Source organism: Brachypodium distachyon, chromosome 1 (genome assembly GCF_000005505.3).
Source record: "Brachypodium distachyon strain Bd21 chromosome 1, Brachypodium_distachyon_v3.0, whole genome shotgun sequence".
NCBI lineage: Eukaryota > Viridiplantae > Streptophyta > Magnoliopsida > Poales > Poaceae > Brachypodium > Brachypodium distachyon.
Window position 1 is genome coordinate 44045051 of NC_016131.3, and position 18174 is coordinate 44063224.

At 41.4% G+C, this 18174-nt stretch overlaps 2 protein-coding genes across 5 annotated transcripts; one reads left to right on the forward strand and one right to left on the reverse strand.

The window, feature by feature from the left end:
* The first annotated feature begins 2882 nt into the window (after positions 1–2882).
* Positions 2883–6208, forward strand: LOC100842317 (F-box protein FBW2). 4 transcript variants are annotated; one of them, XM_003564027.3, is made up of 3 exons: positions 2883–3041; positions 4091–4437; positions 5331–6208. In XM_003564027.3, the coding sequence occupies exons 2-3, from the start codon at positions 4127–4129 to the stop codon at positions 5977–5979; spliced, it is 960 nt and encodes a 319-aa protein (XP_003564075.1). In that variant the 5' UTR covers positions 2883–3041; positions 4091–4126; the 3' UTR covers positions 5980–6208. The 4 variants fall into 4 exon arrangements, with proteins under 4 accessions (XP_003564075.1, XP_010227849.1, XP_010227848.1 ...); XM_010229547.3 differs by lacking the exon at positions 2883–3041 and adding an exon at positions 3099–3390; XM_010229546.3 differs by lacking the exon at positions 2883–3041 and adding an exon at positions 3409–3427.
* Positions 6209–13368: 7160 nt separating this feature from the next.
* LOC100843138 (polyadenylate-binding protein 2) lies at positions 13369–17655 on the reverse strand. The gene is made up of 6 exons (XM_003564030.4): positions 17460–17655; positions 17268–17367; positions 16506–16576; positions 14073–14264; positions 13837–13967; positions 13369–13707 (listed from the first exon to the last, which is right to left on the reverse strand). Exons 1-6 carry the CDS (start codon positions 17550–17552, stop codon positions 13665–13667), a joined length of 630 nt encoding a protein of 209 aa, XP_003564078.1. The 5' UTR covers positions 17553–17655; the 3' UTR covers positions 13369–13664.
* Positions 17656–18174: the final 519 nt, after the last annotated feature.

The window sequence follows — 18174 nt, forward strand, 5'->3', positions numbered from 1 at the left end:
TCTAGTCCGGTTCTGGTTTTTTCTCCGGTTAATTCCAAGTTTCACCCAAAAAACATGGTTTGTTTGGACCGGCCTATATGCCAAACGTTACGTACCTATTCCTTCCTGTGGTCCACTTAGTATAAAATTTATACTAACTTATTATAAAATGGGCGACATTTTTTATGGGTCGGAGGGAGTGCTACGTAGCATATGTACCGAACATTTTTTCTGTACACTAGAGACCAAGCCGCATCAGCGGAGCGCTCCCTCGTTCATTTGTATTAGTTTTCATCCCGTTTTGTGTGAGAAACGGGAGAACTGTTGCATGCATGCAAGTAAAACAAGAAAGCTGCTGTCTCATCGGAGATTTTTCTATGTTCCAAAAATTCAAAATGTCGTGTCTCCCGAACAACACAACCGATTAACGATCCGTTTACAGCATTGGGTTCATTGGGACGAGGAATTCAAAACTAGATTCTTTATGGACATATATCGACATTTACTTTTTTTCTAGCTCAAAGTTACCATGAATAATACACGAGTTACCATAACCATTCATAAGTAGTTATCTGCTATAAATTATTGATGCTAACCTTGGTAGAGGTAGCTTGACATCCAGATTGATGCAAAATGAAAAAAAATCTACCACCTTTACTTCCTAGAGTTTCATATGCAGAACTTCTTTACAGTAGCCAAGCAGCTTGAACATGAGAAAAGCTCCTTGCGGTATGTGGCCTGCATCATAGACCGGCAACTTCTTGTTACTTGATTGTAGATGATCGCGAAAAACCATCATAGGGCATCAGCACACCCTAGTCCTGGAAAAGCTAGGGACCTTGATGTATAATATGAATCCAATGTCCAAGGAAAAACACTAGGACATTAAAGAGGTTCTAAACAAAATCTTGGAAAATTGGGTTCATGCGTTAGGTTCCATGAATTCTGCGTGTACCATAGAAGAACGCATGGGTGAACTTCTTATAGCGGTGCTCAACCGTACCACCACAAGCCACGTGGTGCGGACCTTTAGGCCAACGGTCTACTTATCAAGATCGCTATTTGTGAAGTGATCGTCTTGTAGTTCTAGCTTCTAGATCATAGCATCCGCCTTTTCCATTTACTTCTTCCCATATCCTTCAATACCAGTCGCGGAGGACTCCACCAGCAACACGCAACTTGATAGACATGAAAAGAAGCCCTAGCCTTGTATCCTATTCAGGAAGTAGCAGATGAGGTGTAAATAGCGAGATGTGCAGAGAGCCGCTCGGTCATTTAGGGGAAAGGGGGGGCTTGATAACAGATGGTAGAAAAATTGATTGGAGATGGATGAATACTCAACTCACTTGCGTCTCTTAGAGTGACGGGAGGAACAGAACTCTAGATCGGTGGATCCACAATTAAACCCATGTGTGGATAGTGCAAGTACTTGTGCGAAAACCAGTTAAAGCAGTAGCAAAAAAATATTTCACAAACTCTGATGCTCAATCAAGAGGGAGTATTCACAAGAAGCCAAGATAGTACACATTAAATGATTGCACATAAATAAATGCGTTACCTTGAGTTAGTAGCTGGTAATTCTTTTTCAAATGTTCCAATCCATAGTTGGTTAAAATGTTCGCTCATTGCTGAATTTAGTTCTATAGATTTTTATTCTTCATATCTCCCTCTTCGATTTGGGCAGGGTGCATGGTGAAGGATGTCTAGCTAGGTAGGGCCAAACAATTGCGATGAGAGAGGAGATAGTAACATTTGGAAGGAGGCGAATGCATGCAAAAATATTGGAAAGAGAGGAAATCAACAAGTTTTTACTAGGAGGTGATGTTGTTTTAGGTGGTTGTAGGTGCAGGAGAAAGTGAAGATATAGACTTTATGTGAAAGTCGAAAAAACCAAGCTCAGGGAAGGATAGTGCATGGGAACAGATGGACACTTAGTATGAAGCTGATAGGGTTAGGTTTTTCTTTTCATATGATTGAGGGAGGGACATGTCCGAATGCTCCTCATGTAATTCTCAACCATGACCACAAAGTTATTGTCAATGGGACCTCTTTCGGGAAGTAAGCAATATAACAATCTATCATGTTTTGGTGAGAAAATAAGATCGGATCTGTTAAAGAGCACGTCATACACATGTTAGTCTTTCAACACGAACAACCTAAGGTTTAGAAACGACATCTCCAATAAGTATTCATAAATTTTCTTCAAAAAAAAGTTATTCATATATACATGAAAAAACACGGAGTTGATCGAGGTTCGTGCCTATTTTTTTATCAGATATTCAAATTACTGACGGTAAAATCCCGTTACTTCTATCTCCTCCTATATTTTTATTCTGGTAACCAGTGCATGTACAATTGTAGAGAAGATTGTCTTCTCTTATGCGTTCCACGTCATTTAATGAAGGCAATAAATCATGATATGACACTAGGAGATCATATCTCGCATTTCACGTTATTTAATGAAGGCAATAAAAATGACATACAATAGGATATCTCCTAATGTCACATCTTGCGTTTCAATGAATACAATAAATCATGATATACGATAGGATATCTTCTAGTGCCATATCTCACTAATAATGTTTAAATGCAAAATTTTGATTTAAAAAATGTTCAGAAAAAATATAATCTAGCACGTAAAGAGGGAAAATGTTACTCCCTCCGATCCATAATAAATGTCACTGATTTAGTACAATAGAAACCATTTCTTAGTTAAGGAAAGACTCATGTCTTTTTTTTATTTTCTATTTTTAATAAAAGAATTACCCTACTCCAGAAAAACTAAGATAAGCAAGAGAAAGGCTGACATCACGAGTACATGCCCTCCAGAACTCGGCACCCTCCGCCTTTTTCCTTGGCGAATTGGGGAAGGAAAGACACACGCCCGCATAAAAGGAGAACAACTTTCCAGGCCCTCTCGCCGACCAGACCAATTCACTCCTCTACTGTCTCCCTTCCCTTCGCGGCCCTCCCCTCCTCCCCACACCGCCGAGGCTCCCACAGATCCAAAGAACGCAGCCTCTCCCTCCTGCAGTCCTCTCCTCATCCTCCAGGTCGACCTGGTAAGACTCCCGACCATCTCATCCTCGCGAAAAACTACACAGTCTCCGACCCCTTTTCTAGTTTTCATTCCCATGCCGAATCCTCCTGGGGTGGAAAAGGACGGGTCCTCTTTCTTATTCTTATTCTCTGTTCTTCTTCGAAAAGGCTGAAGCTTTTGTGTTCTTTCTCGCAAGTATGCAGTCCCATGCCTTTCGCTGCCTTCGGGGAGCGGAGTAGTATATAGATAGGCGCCAATTAGCGCGCAGTCCACCCCTCTTTCTCGAATTCTTCGTCTCTGCAGAGAATTGCTTTAGATCTGCGGCGTCCTCTTTCCTGGTACTCTCTGGTTGGGGCCTGTGAGGGAGTGAGGTGACGTTTAACAAAGTTAATTCCTCCCTGGCTTTTGGTTGGTGCTCACATCTTGCTCTCCGTTTGGTTCGTGGATAGGTTTCCTGATTTGGTTTTTTTGCTCCCAGTAACCAAGCCGCTTTGCTCCAAGGGTGTGCTATTTTTAGCATCTGTGTGCGATGTTCTAGGCAGGCCTCTTCTCTGCCATATCTATCCTGTTCCTTGGAGGCTTGGACTGATGAAAGAAAGTTCATGATTCCCCCTCTAGTTACAGCATCTCGCGGTTCTAGTTCATTTCTTGGGGCCATATTTTGTGTTGTGGTTCCAGTAACTTTGGTTGCAGCTTGCTATGCGTACAACGACTTTTAGTACGAACCTGTTACGACCAGATACAATCAGACAGTGGACCGTAGTAATAAGATATGCCAGTTTGGGGAAGCTTACAACCACACTGCTTACAACTGGCTTCTTTACGGTGATCTTCCAGTCTTTGCAAATTATTTTTCTCAAAATAAAGTTTGAGAATTGGAAATTTGACTACCACCTTGTTCCTGGAAGAGAAGAAAGTAGTTCTGACCTCCGAGCACGATCTTTGTAGGGGAAAGTACTTTCATTTTGTTCATACGAGTTACCATGAAAGTATGAATATGCTACAAATCTCCAACTGTATGCTCTTAAGTACATTTTATCAGAGAGTAATTTATCATTGTTCTTGAAACAGGTGGATCATATAACTTGTAAGGTCATTCCCGGAGGGATGGGAGAGTGCAATGAGTACAGATGTTGGGAGGAGCTGCTACCAGATGCCCTGGGCCTCATCTTTCGCAACCTCTCCCTTCAGGAGGTTCTTACTGTGGTTCCCCGGGTTTGCAAATCCTGGAGCCGGGTGGTCTCAGGGCCCTACTGCTGGCAGGAGATCAACATCCAGGATTGGTGCGAGCAGCATAAGAAGCCTGAAGAGCTCACTCGCATGGTTCATATGCTCATCGCTCGCAGCAGTGGTTCACTCCGTCGCTTAAGCGTGTCTGTGCTTCCCAACGACTCAGTGTTCACCTTCATTGCAGACCAGTAAGTAGTGTTCTTTTGCCAAAATCATTTCTATGTTGCATGATTCTTTCCTAATGAGATTTGATAGCTTGGGATGGGAGCAGTATGGCTAATGTTGGCAAATCAGTAGGCAATTTGCATGTCATGGGACAACTTCATATTTGATAATATCGTTGCACAAGGCATGAGGGGCGTCCGTGCAAAATACTCCCTCCGATCCATAATAAGTGTCGAGGAGTTAGTACAAATTCCGTATAACTTGTAATATAGGTTGTCACAAGCTGCAGTGGCAGGTGACATATCATACCTATTCACTTGTGCTGTAGGAGCTGGATTACTGATGCATTTTTATCTGCTAATGAGACCTAGCATACATAATACATCTGTTTTATTGCACCGCCAATCAACCATATCCTATTATTGATTCCAAAATTAATTGCTTGAACTATTTATTCATTTGTACACGATAAGCTCCAGCCTATGAGCACTGCGTTCCATCATTCCAAACAATTGTGCATATGTTTTAGTTATTATGCTTATAATACAAATGGAGTACCAGGGCTATAGGCGTTGTTATAAGCTTCTAGCACAACTGTGCTCCTCTGTTGGTTGAGTTCAATCTGTTTTTGTTTACTGTGACGAATGTTAAAGACACAGTACCATAACCTGCACATGTGTGCAGAAGAACATGCCCAAAATGGTATTACCAACCAGCCCCCATCCTACGCTGCCCCAGTGCCATGAACCTAAACTCAGTTCATATTTGCAGTTATGATATAATTGTGCATGTTTTGTCCTTTTTAAAATATTTCTTTGACATTCCACTCATGAACCCCTAAAGAATACAGGGTATGCATCATATCACTTATTTTGTTCAAACTGACTAACCCTACAACTGTGTTTGCTTTTGCAAGTGCACGGTCACTTAAGACCTTAGAGCTTCCAAGGAGCGAGATCAGTGACTGTGTAGTTGAAGGTGTTGCACAAAGATTGTCCAACGTTACATTCTTGGATGTAAGTAGCTGTAATAAGATTGGTGCCCGTGCTCTGGAGGCATTTGGCAAGAATTGCAGATCCCTTGTCGGACTTCGGCGGGTCATGCACCCGACAGATGTTGATGGCAAGGTCTGCCAACATGATGAGGCCCGTGCTATTGCTTGCAATATGCCAAAGCTCCGCCATCTTGAAATAGGTTACATGCTCATTGAGACGAAGGCTGTTGTTGAGATTGCCTCTCAGTGCCATGATCTCAAATTCTTAGATCTGCGTGGCTGCTGGGGCGTGGATGATAAATTGCTAGAAGAGAGGTATCCTGGGCTGAAAGTCCTAGGTCCGCGTGTTGATGACATCTACGAGAACAGCTTCTGGGAAGAGTGCTCAGACGACTCCGATGATGATTCCATCTATTCATGGGAGTTCATGGATGATGAATATTATGCCATTGGAAGTGACGACGAGGCTATATGGGACGACGGTCAGGGCCCTGAAGGATTAGAAGTCAGGTTCTGGGGGGGTGAATTCAGTGAATATGGCACTGGTTTTGATTGGCCGTCATCTCCATGAAAGCTGCATTAACAACTTTTTCAGACGAGTGCTATTTGTTCCTGCTGTCGTGGTGACATCTTATATGTTCCGACTTTAAAGCACCTTTGTTCCATGTTATGTGTTTGTAATCGTGTTACCTGTAGCTTGCAGATATTTGAAGTGAATTATCTGGATATATAAACTTTGGTGCTTACATAAAGCAAATCAATGTGATGACTGGTGAGGAAAACACCTCTACTGCATGCAATTTGTCTGAGGTTTGGAATAAGTAAATTATTCAATTTAACTGTGTGAGCTGGCTTCAGCCAAGTGCCATCCCATCTTTGACAAGATGTGGAAAAGATGTTACTATTGCGATCCCCATAACAAGCAGTGAGACAACCAACTTTTTAGTAGCCAGGCGCTGGTGGCATGTAGATCCTAGATTTTGTCCTAAAACCTTGTGACGAAGCAGTGTCTTCTTGTCAGATGGATTGGGAATCATGGCTTACTTGGCAAGTCACTTGTCTCTTACAAGGCAAGCTATAGACCTGACCTTGCCATGCAGCACCCTGCTTCTCTGCGGTTTTGTCTGTGGCTTCGCAACTTGGGGCAATGTGCACGCTTCTCTTGGACGTCCCAGAACCACCCCCCCCCCCCCCCTTTTAGTACGAAAATACTAGTATATGATCTATGTATCACGTCGATGGTATATTTTCTACTTGAAATATTACATCATGCTAAAAACGAATTTTAATTTCCCTGAATAGTTAAAAATCAGAAGAATGCTTTCCTTTTTGAAAACAAAAGTTAGCAATATATCTTTCACTTGAAATAAATGTCCATGTTTGTTCCAACGGGGAGCTCATTTTTCCATTACTTTCACATAACGGAAACAACCATAGACGGAGACAAGTCTCACGCAAGGGGGCCGTGGCCTGGGTCTTGAGATTTTTTTGCTTTGATAAATTACAATCATTTTAAGCTTGGCCTGGGGCTTCTCTTCTTAATTACCCTCTCTTTACTCTCATACACTATAATGGCCCCATGCAAAGCAATTTTCTGGCTCCGCCACTCCAAACAACAGTCCGGTGAAAAGTAGGAGGGAAAGAGAGGATAGCGGGTTGAGCAGTACCAGGAAAACCCCCTCTCCTGCCCTGCAATCGGTGAACAAGACTGTGGGACAAAAATCTAGTACCAACAAAACGTCCATCTAGCCTTCACTATAAGAAAATCTTCAGCTGGATCTTCATGGGCAAATTTCCCGGCAGATTTGAAGGGCTATTATAGCCGATTAGCTAGTATTTCATGTGCCAGCCATTAGAGAACAAGTAGGAATCCAACAGTTCGATTTACAAAAAATCTACTTTTTGTTCCCTAATCACACATTAGAAATCTACGTTTTGTTACAAATGTTTTAAATGAAGTACGGACCAAGTTAAATCTTCATTGATTTGAACTCAAGTGTGGTCTTAGTTACAACAAGACTACACCCAACAAATCCTAGTTGAAACAATATACACTCAATGAGTCATGAGTGCTATGCACACAAGGAGAATCGGTCATGGCGAGGCAAGCGTGTGCATGCCTGCGCGCCTGCGCGGGCCAGTCCGCTAGGGAGTGGCTTAAATGGCTGGAGACTAATGCTTCAATATTTTGTTTATTCGTTAGCACAATTTACTTTGGACATTGTTGCTTCTTCTGAAAATAAATCATCTTGAAATCTTCCCCAAAACCCTATGTAAAAAATATGAAAAATAATAATTGATATATTGCTGAAACTTCTTAAAAACCCAATGAAAAAAAATACATATAATGGCTATCATCTCTTGAAAACCCATACAAGAAAACCTCTTAAAGGAAAAAAAAAGGCATAACAGAGTTCTAGAGAACGATAAATATGCCCTATCTCCTTTTTAACAAAAAATGGAAGATATTACATACCATTTTATGTTGATATTACCTCATTAAAAACCATTTTATGAAAACCAAAGAAAACTCATGAGAGAAAAGGAGTACAATATGATGACGTGCAATACAATATTATCACATGATTTAGTTTGCAGACGTTTATCTCCCCACTATGTTGTAGCTGCTATTTATATAACATGTTTGCATCTATGCAACCCAAACAATATTATCTTCGTAGATAATGATAGGTGATTTGATCGTTCTGCGAAGCCATACACATTTATGGGATGCTTTATATAAGTCAATTACTTCCATCAGATGGTTGCCCACACCGTATAGCAACACAAAGCCAGTTTGGCATCTGGCACTGTGAGCATCAGACAAGCAGCCAACAACTGTCTATTCGATCATGTCACAATCTTGGTTTCCTAAATTTGAAATATAGACAACGCCTTGGGGTTAATGAAATACTAGCTTGACTACTGCCAGCTAGTGTTTAGTTGGAGTAAAATTGTGTCTTGCTAGTAAATTTATTACAATTGTGATATCCCGTCGGTTGTAATTTTCAAGATACATTAATGCTCCAATAGCACTAAGATATGCCAACTCAGTTCCCAATAATTTCTTCCCCTAATTTGAATGGATATTCCTTTATGTCTAGCAAGAGATCGAATCACCTTGAGAGTTTTGGATGTATAATATTTCTCCATGTTAAACTTCTCCAAGATTTCCTAGATATATGCAGCTTGGTGCAGCAATATTCATGAGTGGAGGTCCTCAAGCTGTAAACATAAGCAAATTTTGGTTTTACCTAAATCCTTCAACACAAATTCTGTTTTTAGAAGAAAAAGAGCTTCCTCTGACTTGGGTCCGAAACTGACTCGAACTCTTTCTCTTTTTTTTTCGTTTTTTTTTTTCTTTCTTTCCTTTTTTTTCTTTCCTTTCTTTTTTTTTTTTTTTGACAACTTTCCGAACAACTTGATCTCTAAACAAAATTCGATCTATTATGAAAACTTTCCAAAAGCACTCTTGATTGGACTCGGACTCGAACTTGCGGCTGAAAACTATAACTTGCCGACTCAATGTAGAACTCGATGTAGGACACGGTGTAGGACTCGACGAGGGACTCGGTGTAGGACTCGAAGAGGGACTCGGTGTAGGACTCGATGAGGGACTCGGTGTAGGACTCAAAGAGGGACTCGGTGTAGGACTCGAAGAGAGACTCGGTGGAAGATATGGTGGCGGCGGGAGATTATGGCGGTGGTGTGGCAGGAAGTTTGGCGGCGGAAGATTGATGAAGGAAACCTGCGTCACACGAAGAACAAGAAAACCAAAAGCAAGTTCGATCTAGTAGAAAAAATCTGAAAAACGATCCAATCTAATCCAGCAACTCGACACGATTAATGCAGCAAAGATTCAACAATGCAAATACTAAAGTGAAAATTGCAAGGCTCAGATTGGTTCTAGGACAAGGTAACTAATTCTAATTTTTGTTTGGCTTTTTTTTTGGACGATAGGTAAAAACAGATCTAAACTAGGGATAAACTGGAAAAATCTCACCGAGCAACCTTAAGCTCTGATACCACGTGATGCGGGTGCGGGTGGCCCGATCTTTCGATGAGATTGATAACTCTCGATTTGGGTAGGAGGTGACGTTGATGATCCGACTACGGCCTAGCAGGCAGCGCCTTAGCAATCGATACACCAACTCCAGAGGGTTATTGATCACGCGGGGGCACGATCAACCTGACCACTAAGGTCTTTGTTCCTGCAAGCAATCGAAGAACAAGCAAGAACAAGATAAATAGCGGATGCAATCTAAAATTGCGAATATACTATATCAAACCAATGTCTCAACGAGACGATAAGTTGGGGTTCCGAAAGCGGTAAAACAGGTGGTCTAAGCGACACACGCGATTACACGAAGTAGTAGCGATGGCTAACTTTTAACTAAACAAAACCCAAGGCTCCATAGGAGGGCTCATGGGGTATAAATAGGAGGAGGAAGAGATATTTTCGTCCACCTTGAGTAAGGAGGCCGAAATCCAACTCTATCTCTAACTTTCCTAACAAACTACAACTCTTTAGGAAACAGAAAAACAGATCCGTCAGCTTGTTTTGTCCGTCACGGTCAGCACGAGTCCAATCTCTTGATGGGGCCAGATCCGTTGGAAAGGTCTTGTAATTACCTTTCCAACAAGTACTTGTTTGCTTGATTTGGACTCCGGATGCGGCCTGGGTGATTAAAACAAATTCGGATCTCCTGACAGCTCGGACCCGAATCGGATTCAACTTTAATTCGTGATATCTTTCTCTAGCAAGCTCCGAATCATGTGCCGTTTGATTTGTTGGAAAGTAGACTTGATAGGCTTCACTTTGAATCTCCCTTTGCAGGCTATCACACTTCATCTTCACTTTGGACTTGTAAAGTTCAATAAGATGCCTACATAATAAGATTACACAAGATAGTAGCTCCGCCTCTTTGCAAGTAACATATTGAAAACATTTTGTAATTGAATTCACCTGATTATAATTGTTATTAGATACACCAACAATTAGGGTTCTAATGGTTGTATCCATGGTTAGCATGTCCATATCAGATCAACATGTATGTAAAATTATCATTACTAGAGTGAACCTTTTGTATAAGGAACTCACCTGGTCGGTCGTACCATATTCTTCTCGACTGGTTTAGACTGTATAGAGATTTATTAAGCTTCACATGCATGTTGCATTTTGTGTTAATCACTTTGTGAAAAATTTGGGCTTTTCGGTCGGGCCGTCTAGGTCGGGCCATCCATGCTCAAGTCTAATTACCCCAACAAATAGTTGGTAAACTACAAGTATGTAGTAAATTAATATCTTGAAATACCTTAATTCTTTTAACTAGGGATTCAACCAAACCTATTTTGGAGTGGACGTATGGAACAAGTCTTGAACTTCAGTCACTAAGGGCATACAGTAGTCATTCAAAGCACATGAGGAGAATTCGGTGGCATTGTCCATCTGAATTGTTTTATTTTGATATTCAGAATAATGAGACTTTAATTTAATAATTTGACTCATTATTTTGGCAAATGTAGGGTTATGTATGGAAACAAGGGACACATGAGACATCTCGTAGATGAGTCTATTAAACAAGGAAATATCTAATGGTCTAGACAATAATTGGATGGGACCTCATGTGACTCCTTGAATGCGTTGAAGGAATTGGCCAATAATTGGATGGGACCACATATAAAAGACCCCGATCGAAGCGCACTGAGTAGCTAGCACACTTCATCACCTATGGAGAGGAGCGCTCGTAGACGCAGTCGCGGCCGACCACCTCTCCGCCGCGTCCGGTTGTTGCCTCGCCGATGCCGTCGCAACATGCATGTTGTCTCATCGGCTTCTTCCTCGTCGTCGTCGATGACCACTCGATTCGGAAGCTCAACGACCATGCCGAGTTCTGATCGAACTCCAACAACATCAGCTTGTCGTCTTTTTCGTAAGAATCCCCATCTGCTCGTCGTTTTTTCGTAAGATTAGAGAGGTATTCCAAGTAAAAAAGGTCGATGGACATGTCTTTTTCATTTCCTCAACTACCATCTCCACCTCCCTTTCTTTTCCTCTTTGACCTTTTTTTTCCTTTGCCTTCCTTTCTTCTTCCACATCTTGCTTTTCTTCTTCTTCAACGTGAATCTCTTCTTCCTCTTTTCGTCTTCCACAACTTGCTTCTCTTCTTCCACGGATCTGCTTGTTCTTGTTCTTCTTCTTCCTCCTTCGTCTTTTCAAATGATCTCCTCTTCTCCATCACCTCAGCTACTCCGCGGCGCTGGCGATCGACATCTCTATCTGTACACAATCTTGTATGCAATGCACTGAAATGTATTTGATCTTGTAATGAGTGCAATGAAATGTATTCGATCTTGTATGCAAAGCAATGGATAGTGTGTTCGATTTATTTGCATGTATGGATTCGAAACTAGTGCGATTAAATATTAATGCATCATGTATTCTATCGATCTTGTATATGCAGTACTGCAATGGAATGTATTAGTCGATCTTGTATGGAAAGCAATGGAAAGTGTTCGGACCGTCGTTCAATATGAATTTTTCATTGCTGTAATTTGTTTATGTGCGATATAAATCACAAATTAGAATTCTCGCAGACTAAACAAACGTCAGCGGTCTAGTTTTTTTAATCCTAAGGGCATCATTACTGGCACATGTCACATAAAAAAGCGTCAGCCTAAAAGCATATCTGACGCGTTGTGGGTGCCGATGTGTCAGAGGAGGGAATGGCAGGCGCTAATGTCGGTCCCCGAGAAACTCCTCTCTGACGAGTGCGACATACGGAGCGTCAGAAGGTTTTCGATTTCTCTGACGCATCTCGACGTGTCAGAAGTTTCAAAGTCATCGCTGACACATGATTGCTGACACGTCCGAAATGCGTCATTATAGAGGGTCGGAAACTAGTTCTGTAGTAGTGTGGGTTGGTTCCATTTCAAGGTAACTGGGTCTTAAAATAGGCTCCTCATGTGTGTATAATGTGCTATGTGCCCGTGAAATCCTAAGATTGCGGGAATTAAACGTTATTAAATGATGACCAATATAACTGCTAATTACTTTTCGCATCATTCCAATGTTGGGATGACAAACATGATAATGCCACTAAAAAATTATTCCACATATGATGGGCGTCACAAGCTTATCACAGACGTCACATTACCTCCGTTTGCAGCAAGATTCACACTTTTCATCTTACGGAAACACCCCCAACTAGGAGCCAATCGACGATCGCTGGTCGCTGCAAGATTGGTACACTCGGTATGGGCGTATGGCCAAGGGGTTCCTCGGCTGGGGTAGCGAGGTGGGCTAGGATAGGACCCCGGCGGGCCCGGCCTCGAAAATGATTGGTGTCACGATGACGGTCCATGGCACGGTGGTCGCGCTAGGACCAAACCGACCGATGAGATGGATGAAGGGACGGTGGCGGCTTCCTTCCGGTGCAGGAATCGAAGGATGGAAGAAACGATCGGAAGGCAGGTAGCTTTGCCGATCGAAGGCAGTTAAAGCTTTGCCGTTTCTCACCTTTGTGTGTTTCATCTTGTGTTCTTGGCGCCCTTGGTAGGGTGGTGAGCTATCTCGTAAAACACAATGAGCAAATGAATACGGAGTAACCGTGAACGAGGAAAGGGTACGAGAAGTAGGTGTATGTTCGATTCGGGACTCGGCAGACAGCGCTTCCGAACAGAACAGGTGCTTTTCGATGAAAAAGTAGACACAGGCGGGACGCAGATTTTCAGCTTACTAAACCGCCGGCAATTGCTTAATTAGCAATACATTTCTTTTGACGTGTTCCGTAGACGTAGTGACGGTGAATAGGATGGCTGACAATTCCACAAAATTCTCCTTGTGTGAGTAAAAACCCGTAAGCTTTTGAACTTTCTGTGCAGACTTCCCTAAAAGAAAAAATTCCAAGGTTGTCTCCGGCTCTCCGCATTGCTCAAAAGTATTACCACAACACTTTGCTTTTTGCTAAACCACAGTATGAAACTAAAATAAGTAGTGAATGGTGAAACAAATTACAATATAATCCAATTCAAGGAAAATGCTGTATATAACTTGAGAATATGCTTTCCCCATAATTTCAAAGCACATAATGCTGCTGCCTGTAGTACCTTAAACATTGTCAACATAACACAAACCCATCACAATATCAAACTGTCAAATAGCGCAACACAAAGCTAAGGATTTGTATTCTCTGCACTGGCTTTAAGGTCAAAGTCTCGTGCCAAGTGCAGGCAAACTCCATGAGAGCCTTCACTTCAATAGAAAGGCCTCCGTGGCCGGCGGAACCTGGGAACTCTCCTGCATTAACCAAAAACAGAGCATTTTTAGACAGTGATTATGCCCGCCAGATTTCAGAGGCCCAAGAGGCGAGGGTACTAAGTAAACAAAATTCCTTTTTTAGAAACAAGTAGACAAAACTGAACTTACCCATAACCACCATAAGGATTGAAAAACGGGGCTCCATATGGCCTCATGTAGGGGTGACCACCATATGGGTTATAGCCACGTCCCCCTCGGGGCTGCTTCAACCCAGGAACATTAGTCCGCTTCGGCGCTACCTGATGAGCATATGAGATGGTTGGAAGGTCAGTGCACCATGTATGTTATTGCTGAAAGCAAGGAAGTGAGTTCTAGTTTGACGAGAGGGTGAATTCACAAGTCACCTTGATTTGCCGACCATGCAGCTCTGACTCACTCAGCTTGACAGCTTCCTGAATAGCTTCAGCTTCAACAAATTCAACATAAGCAAAACCTTTAGGTTGCCCAAACTTGTCAGTCAGGATAGTCACTCTGTTGACCGTTCCGCAGGAATTAAAATGCTGCTGCACTTCTTCCGGAGTACATGCATAGTCAACCTGCAGTTGTGATAGTACAAACATGAAAACATAGTGAGTGGGCATATAATGTCACATCACCCATTAAAACAAGCAAACTAACAGTAACAACATTGTATCTCAGTTTCTGGAACCTTGAAATATTTTTCACTAAAACTATACAGTAGATATAACTCTACTGTCTAGGGTTGAGATAAAATTTTATCAAACATCTCCAAATTTGTCTGGTAACGTCACTTCAATTAAGAAACTAAAATTCTAACTTGACTTTGCTAAATTGTGAACTGAAACACTTTGGTCCATCTGTTAAGTTTCCTGACATGAAGTGCTCTGGCCCTAGACATGATTAAATTATTCCACTAAGCTCCACCAAGCTCACTGAAGTGTGTGTGTCTCTTAGCCTCTTAGGTGACTGCAAAGTTGCATAACCAACAATACATCTGCTTTGTGTTAGCATATACTGAACAATCCCTAAACATAATCAACATACTAGAAACATCTATTAATGCTACATGAACTTCAGTGCTGACAATATAACAAAATAATCATAAAGAATATAAGCATAGTTCAAAATCAGTGTGTAGATAAATAAGCAAATGGAAGCCCAGCTGTTATACAAGTAAAACTGAAGCATACTAGATACACAGAACACATGATACTGAACCTATAAAACAAAACAGGTAATACATATATAAAATAATGCGATACCCAGCACCATATTGATTTTTTAGAATAAAGAAACTCTGCAAGGTTTAATGGTCTACCCGATACAGTTTTTTCAAGCAACCTATGTGCTCCTGGGCACCACTATGAATTTCTGATAAAAATTGGACAACTTTATCTTTTTCTATGCAGTCTTTTGCATGATCAAGGTCTGCATGTAGGCTGAATCTTGCAAATGCTCTTAACTTTTGCTGAAAGTACATATCCTCTTGTATATATATGCAGAATCTTGCATTTGATGCCACAGAACGGATTCGTATTTTCAAAAATTTCAATGTGCACCAAGGAGAAAATATTTGTCAACAATATCTCAATAATAAAAATATCCATCTACATGTGTTCAAACTTCAAACTGACATGCATTCAACACTCATATGTAATAATCACGGATATGAATATCGTTGATAGGATGATATCATCTATTCACAGACATACTCCTAAACAGCAGCACTCTGGTGAAAGTTCACCATGAGCACCTAAGAAAGATAGTTCAAGAAAGCATGAAAAAATAATAATTTAAATTTGGCTGAAAGACTGACCAATGGATAAAACATTAGTAAAAGAATGAATTGAGAGAAGAGAACGATGCCAAAACACAACTAATTTCCACAGGGACAAAAGAAGGCCACATATTATAGAAAATGAAACTCTCCAACAGGCAGAACATATCATTCTTCAATAGACACGACATAAAATATGAGGTGCACTTACATGTCATGCCTATGCACCCCAGCCACTGATTCTCATCTACCAATGGATATTGATACCATGCCACATCAGTCCAGGTATGAGTCTCAAGCGCCAGGTTGAGTATATGCAGCAGTTCTCTACTGTCATTTCGGGGGGGAATTATCCTATACATTGTATCTTTTCTTTCCTTTTTTTCTTTTTCTATTTCTTTTACTTTTTTCAAATATTTTTTCTTTTCTTTTTTCAAGGATTCTTCTCTCTTTTTCTTCCCCCCGTTAAGCTAACACTAGAACTTGCACTGAGAGTCAGCCAGATGCCAAATCTTTGATTTCAAAGACTTGATGATAGCAGACTACCCTGCGTCCAATGCCATTGCTTAATCAATGCACCAGAAAATAAAATAAGATAAAATACATAGATAGATAAAGATAAAAGGAGAAATTGTGTTTTCTAGCAGTTCGTACAAAGTAACACAATTGTTATGCATGTCCAAAGTTGTGGCATAGTTCAACCAATTTGGGGGACCAAGATACCCTGCTAGTTGGAACTATGACACTATCTATTGAGAATAAGAACACAAGAATCAAAGTTCAGACAACTATGTGGAAACATTAAAAACCTAATATAGAAGACTCCTAAGTCTAAACAGAATGTGATCAAGTCAAGTAAATCAAGTAGCTAACTTCAACACCAACTTCTGTATATATAGTTTCACAAGCATAACCATATTATCATGTAAAAAGGTATATATACAGTTTCACATGCGTAACCATATTATCATGTAAAAAGAAAATATGAATCAGTTCGTGCATCATATAAATTCAGACAACAAATATGTGGAATACTTACATTTCCAACAAACACTGACCGCGAATCCATCTCTTCTTTTGCTTCAGATGTGGTTGCATTAGGATCTCCACCTACAAGGGAAAAATATCTCAATGTGTTGCAAAGATGTAGGAATATAAAAATCACAACATACAGCTTGTAACCAAGCCTAAACAAATGCACTCCAAGGTTTATCCAACACAGAAATATGAATATGTTACATTTAAATATGCTAGCATAGGGGCTGGTATGAAATATCTATTTATACAAGGCTTTGTAATACAACGGAGTGGATTTAGTGTTCTTAAATACTTCAATACTTCTTCCAGGTTAATACTCTAGTCCACAAACCTCCATCCATAATATGCTTAACACAACAGAACTACCATTACACGGTAAATTAAGAGGATTATGAATGAATGAGTGAAGCAATAGATCGTGCTACATTCATTCAAGGGAAGCAGAACTTCTAAACTCAGCATGTATGTACTGCTAAGTTCAATCCTTCATTAGGCCACAACAAGTGGCAAACCTAACACTAGCGAGTACTGGGATGCAACATATGCGGCAGCATCCCACTTGCATCCCTTCTGCACAAACTACAGTCAAACTACCGACATGCACGTTATTATACCTAATATGCCATAGGTTACCCAAACCAATGGGCAAAGAAAACAGGCAAGCCTAGTGTCCCGGATCTCAAATTCCACGACCGCCTACCCTGGATGCCGGTCTTAATATTGTGACGGACGATAGCGTACGCGGAGACGGCACTCCACTAACCTTGCATCTCCTTGGCGACCTTGGCTTGCATCTCGCGGAGGGCGGCGGCCTCCTCTTCCATCTCCTTGAGACGGCGCTTCATCTCGTCAAGCTCGTGCAGCTGCAAACGGAAGAGGGTCAGTACCAGCGTTAGGGTTTGGGGTACGGGAGAGCGGGGAGGAGGAAGTCGCTGCGGCGACGGCGGCGGCGAACCTTGGCGGCGTCATCACCGGCGGCGCCCATGTCGACGTCCTCGCCGTCGACGGGGATCTCCTGGCCGTACACCTCGTGCTCTTCGTCCTCCATGGCCACCGCGTGCTAGTCTCGAACCTTCTCGCCTCGGCCTAACCTAGCACGGAAGGGTGATCTGTTCTGGGGACTCTGGATTCGGGACTGGGTTGGGCAGAACCGCGGGCTTTAATACGCTGGGTGGAACTGGAACATGTAAGAAGCGGACAAGGATTGGGCCGAAGGATGTGGTTTGGGCAATTGGGCTATGGCCCCAAGTTCATGGCCCTTTCAGAGTTTGGATTATTGCCCATTTGGAAAATCATAGGACTGCTACATGTTTCTCTGAAACCCAAAAGGCCTTAAAAAAAAGAAACCCCCACTAAAAAACTACTGTATGTCTCTCAGCTCAAAGAAAACTGTGTTTGTAAGAAAAGAAGGCAATACTTGGAAAGTACAAAATACTCAAGTTTTCATGTTGATCCTCAAAAACATAAATCCTTGCCAAGCAAACATATTAGCAACCCCAACGTTGCCATTTGCCAAACCTGGCAAAAAAAATGGTTAGTTTATCTTCATTTGTCATTTTCAAGCAAACATTATAAAACATTTTGCCGTTACCATTGCCAATCTTCAAAGGAACCTAATCCTTTTGTCATGACAATCTTCTAACACTAAGTCCACTCCATTGTATTTAAAA

Excerpts from the sequence above, each read along its gene's own strand:
- LOC100842317 (XM_010229545.3), top strand. The coding sequence starts at position 3,719 with ATGCGTACAACGACTTTTAGTACGAACCTGTTACGACCAGATACAATC. Across the intron at positions 3,845-4,090 it reads TTACAACTGGCTTCTTTACG|GTGGATCATATAACTTGTAA; the intron begins GTGATCTTCCAG and ends TTCTTGAAACAG. Across the intron at positions 4,438-5,330 it reads TTCACCTTCATTGCAGACCA|TGCACGGTCACTTAAGACCT; the intron begins GTAAGTAGTGTT and ends TGCTTTTGCAAG.
- LOC100843138 (XM_003564030.4), bottom strand. The coding sequence starts at position 17,552 with ATGGAGGACGAAGAGCACGAGGTGTACGGCCAGGAGATCCCCGTCGAC. Across the intron at positions 17,368-17,459 it reads CCGGTGATGACGCCGCCAAG|CTGCACGAGCTTGACGAGAT; the intron begins GTTCGCCGCCGC and ends TTCCGTTTGCAG. Across the intron at positions 14,265-16,505 it reads GGTCAGTGTTTGTTGGAAAT|GTTGACTATGCATGTACTCC; the intron begins GTAAGTATTCCA and ends TCACAACTGCAG.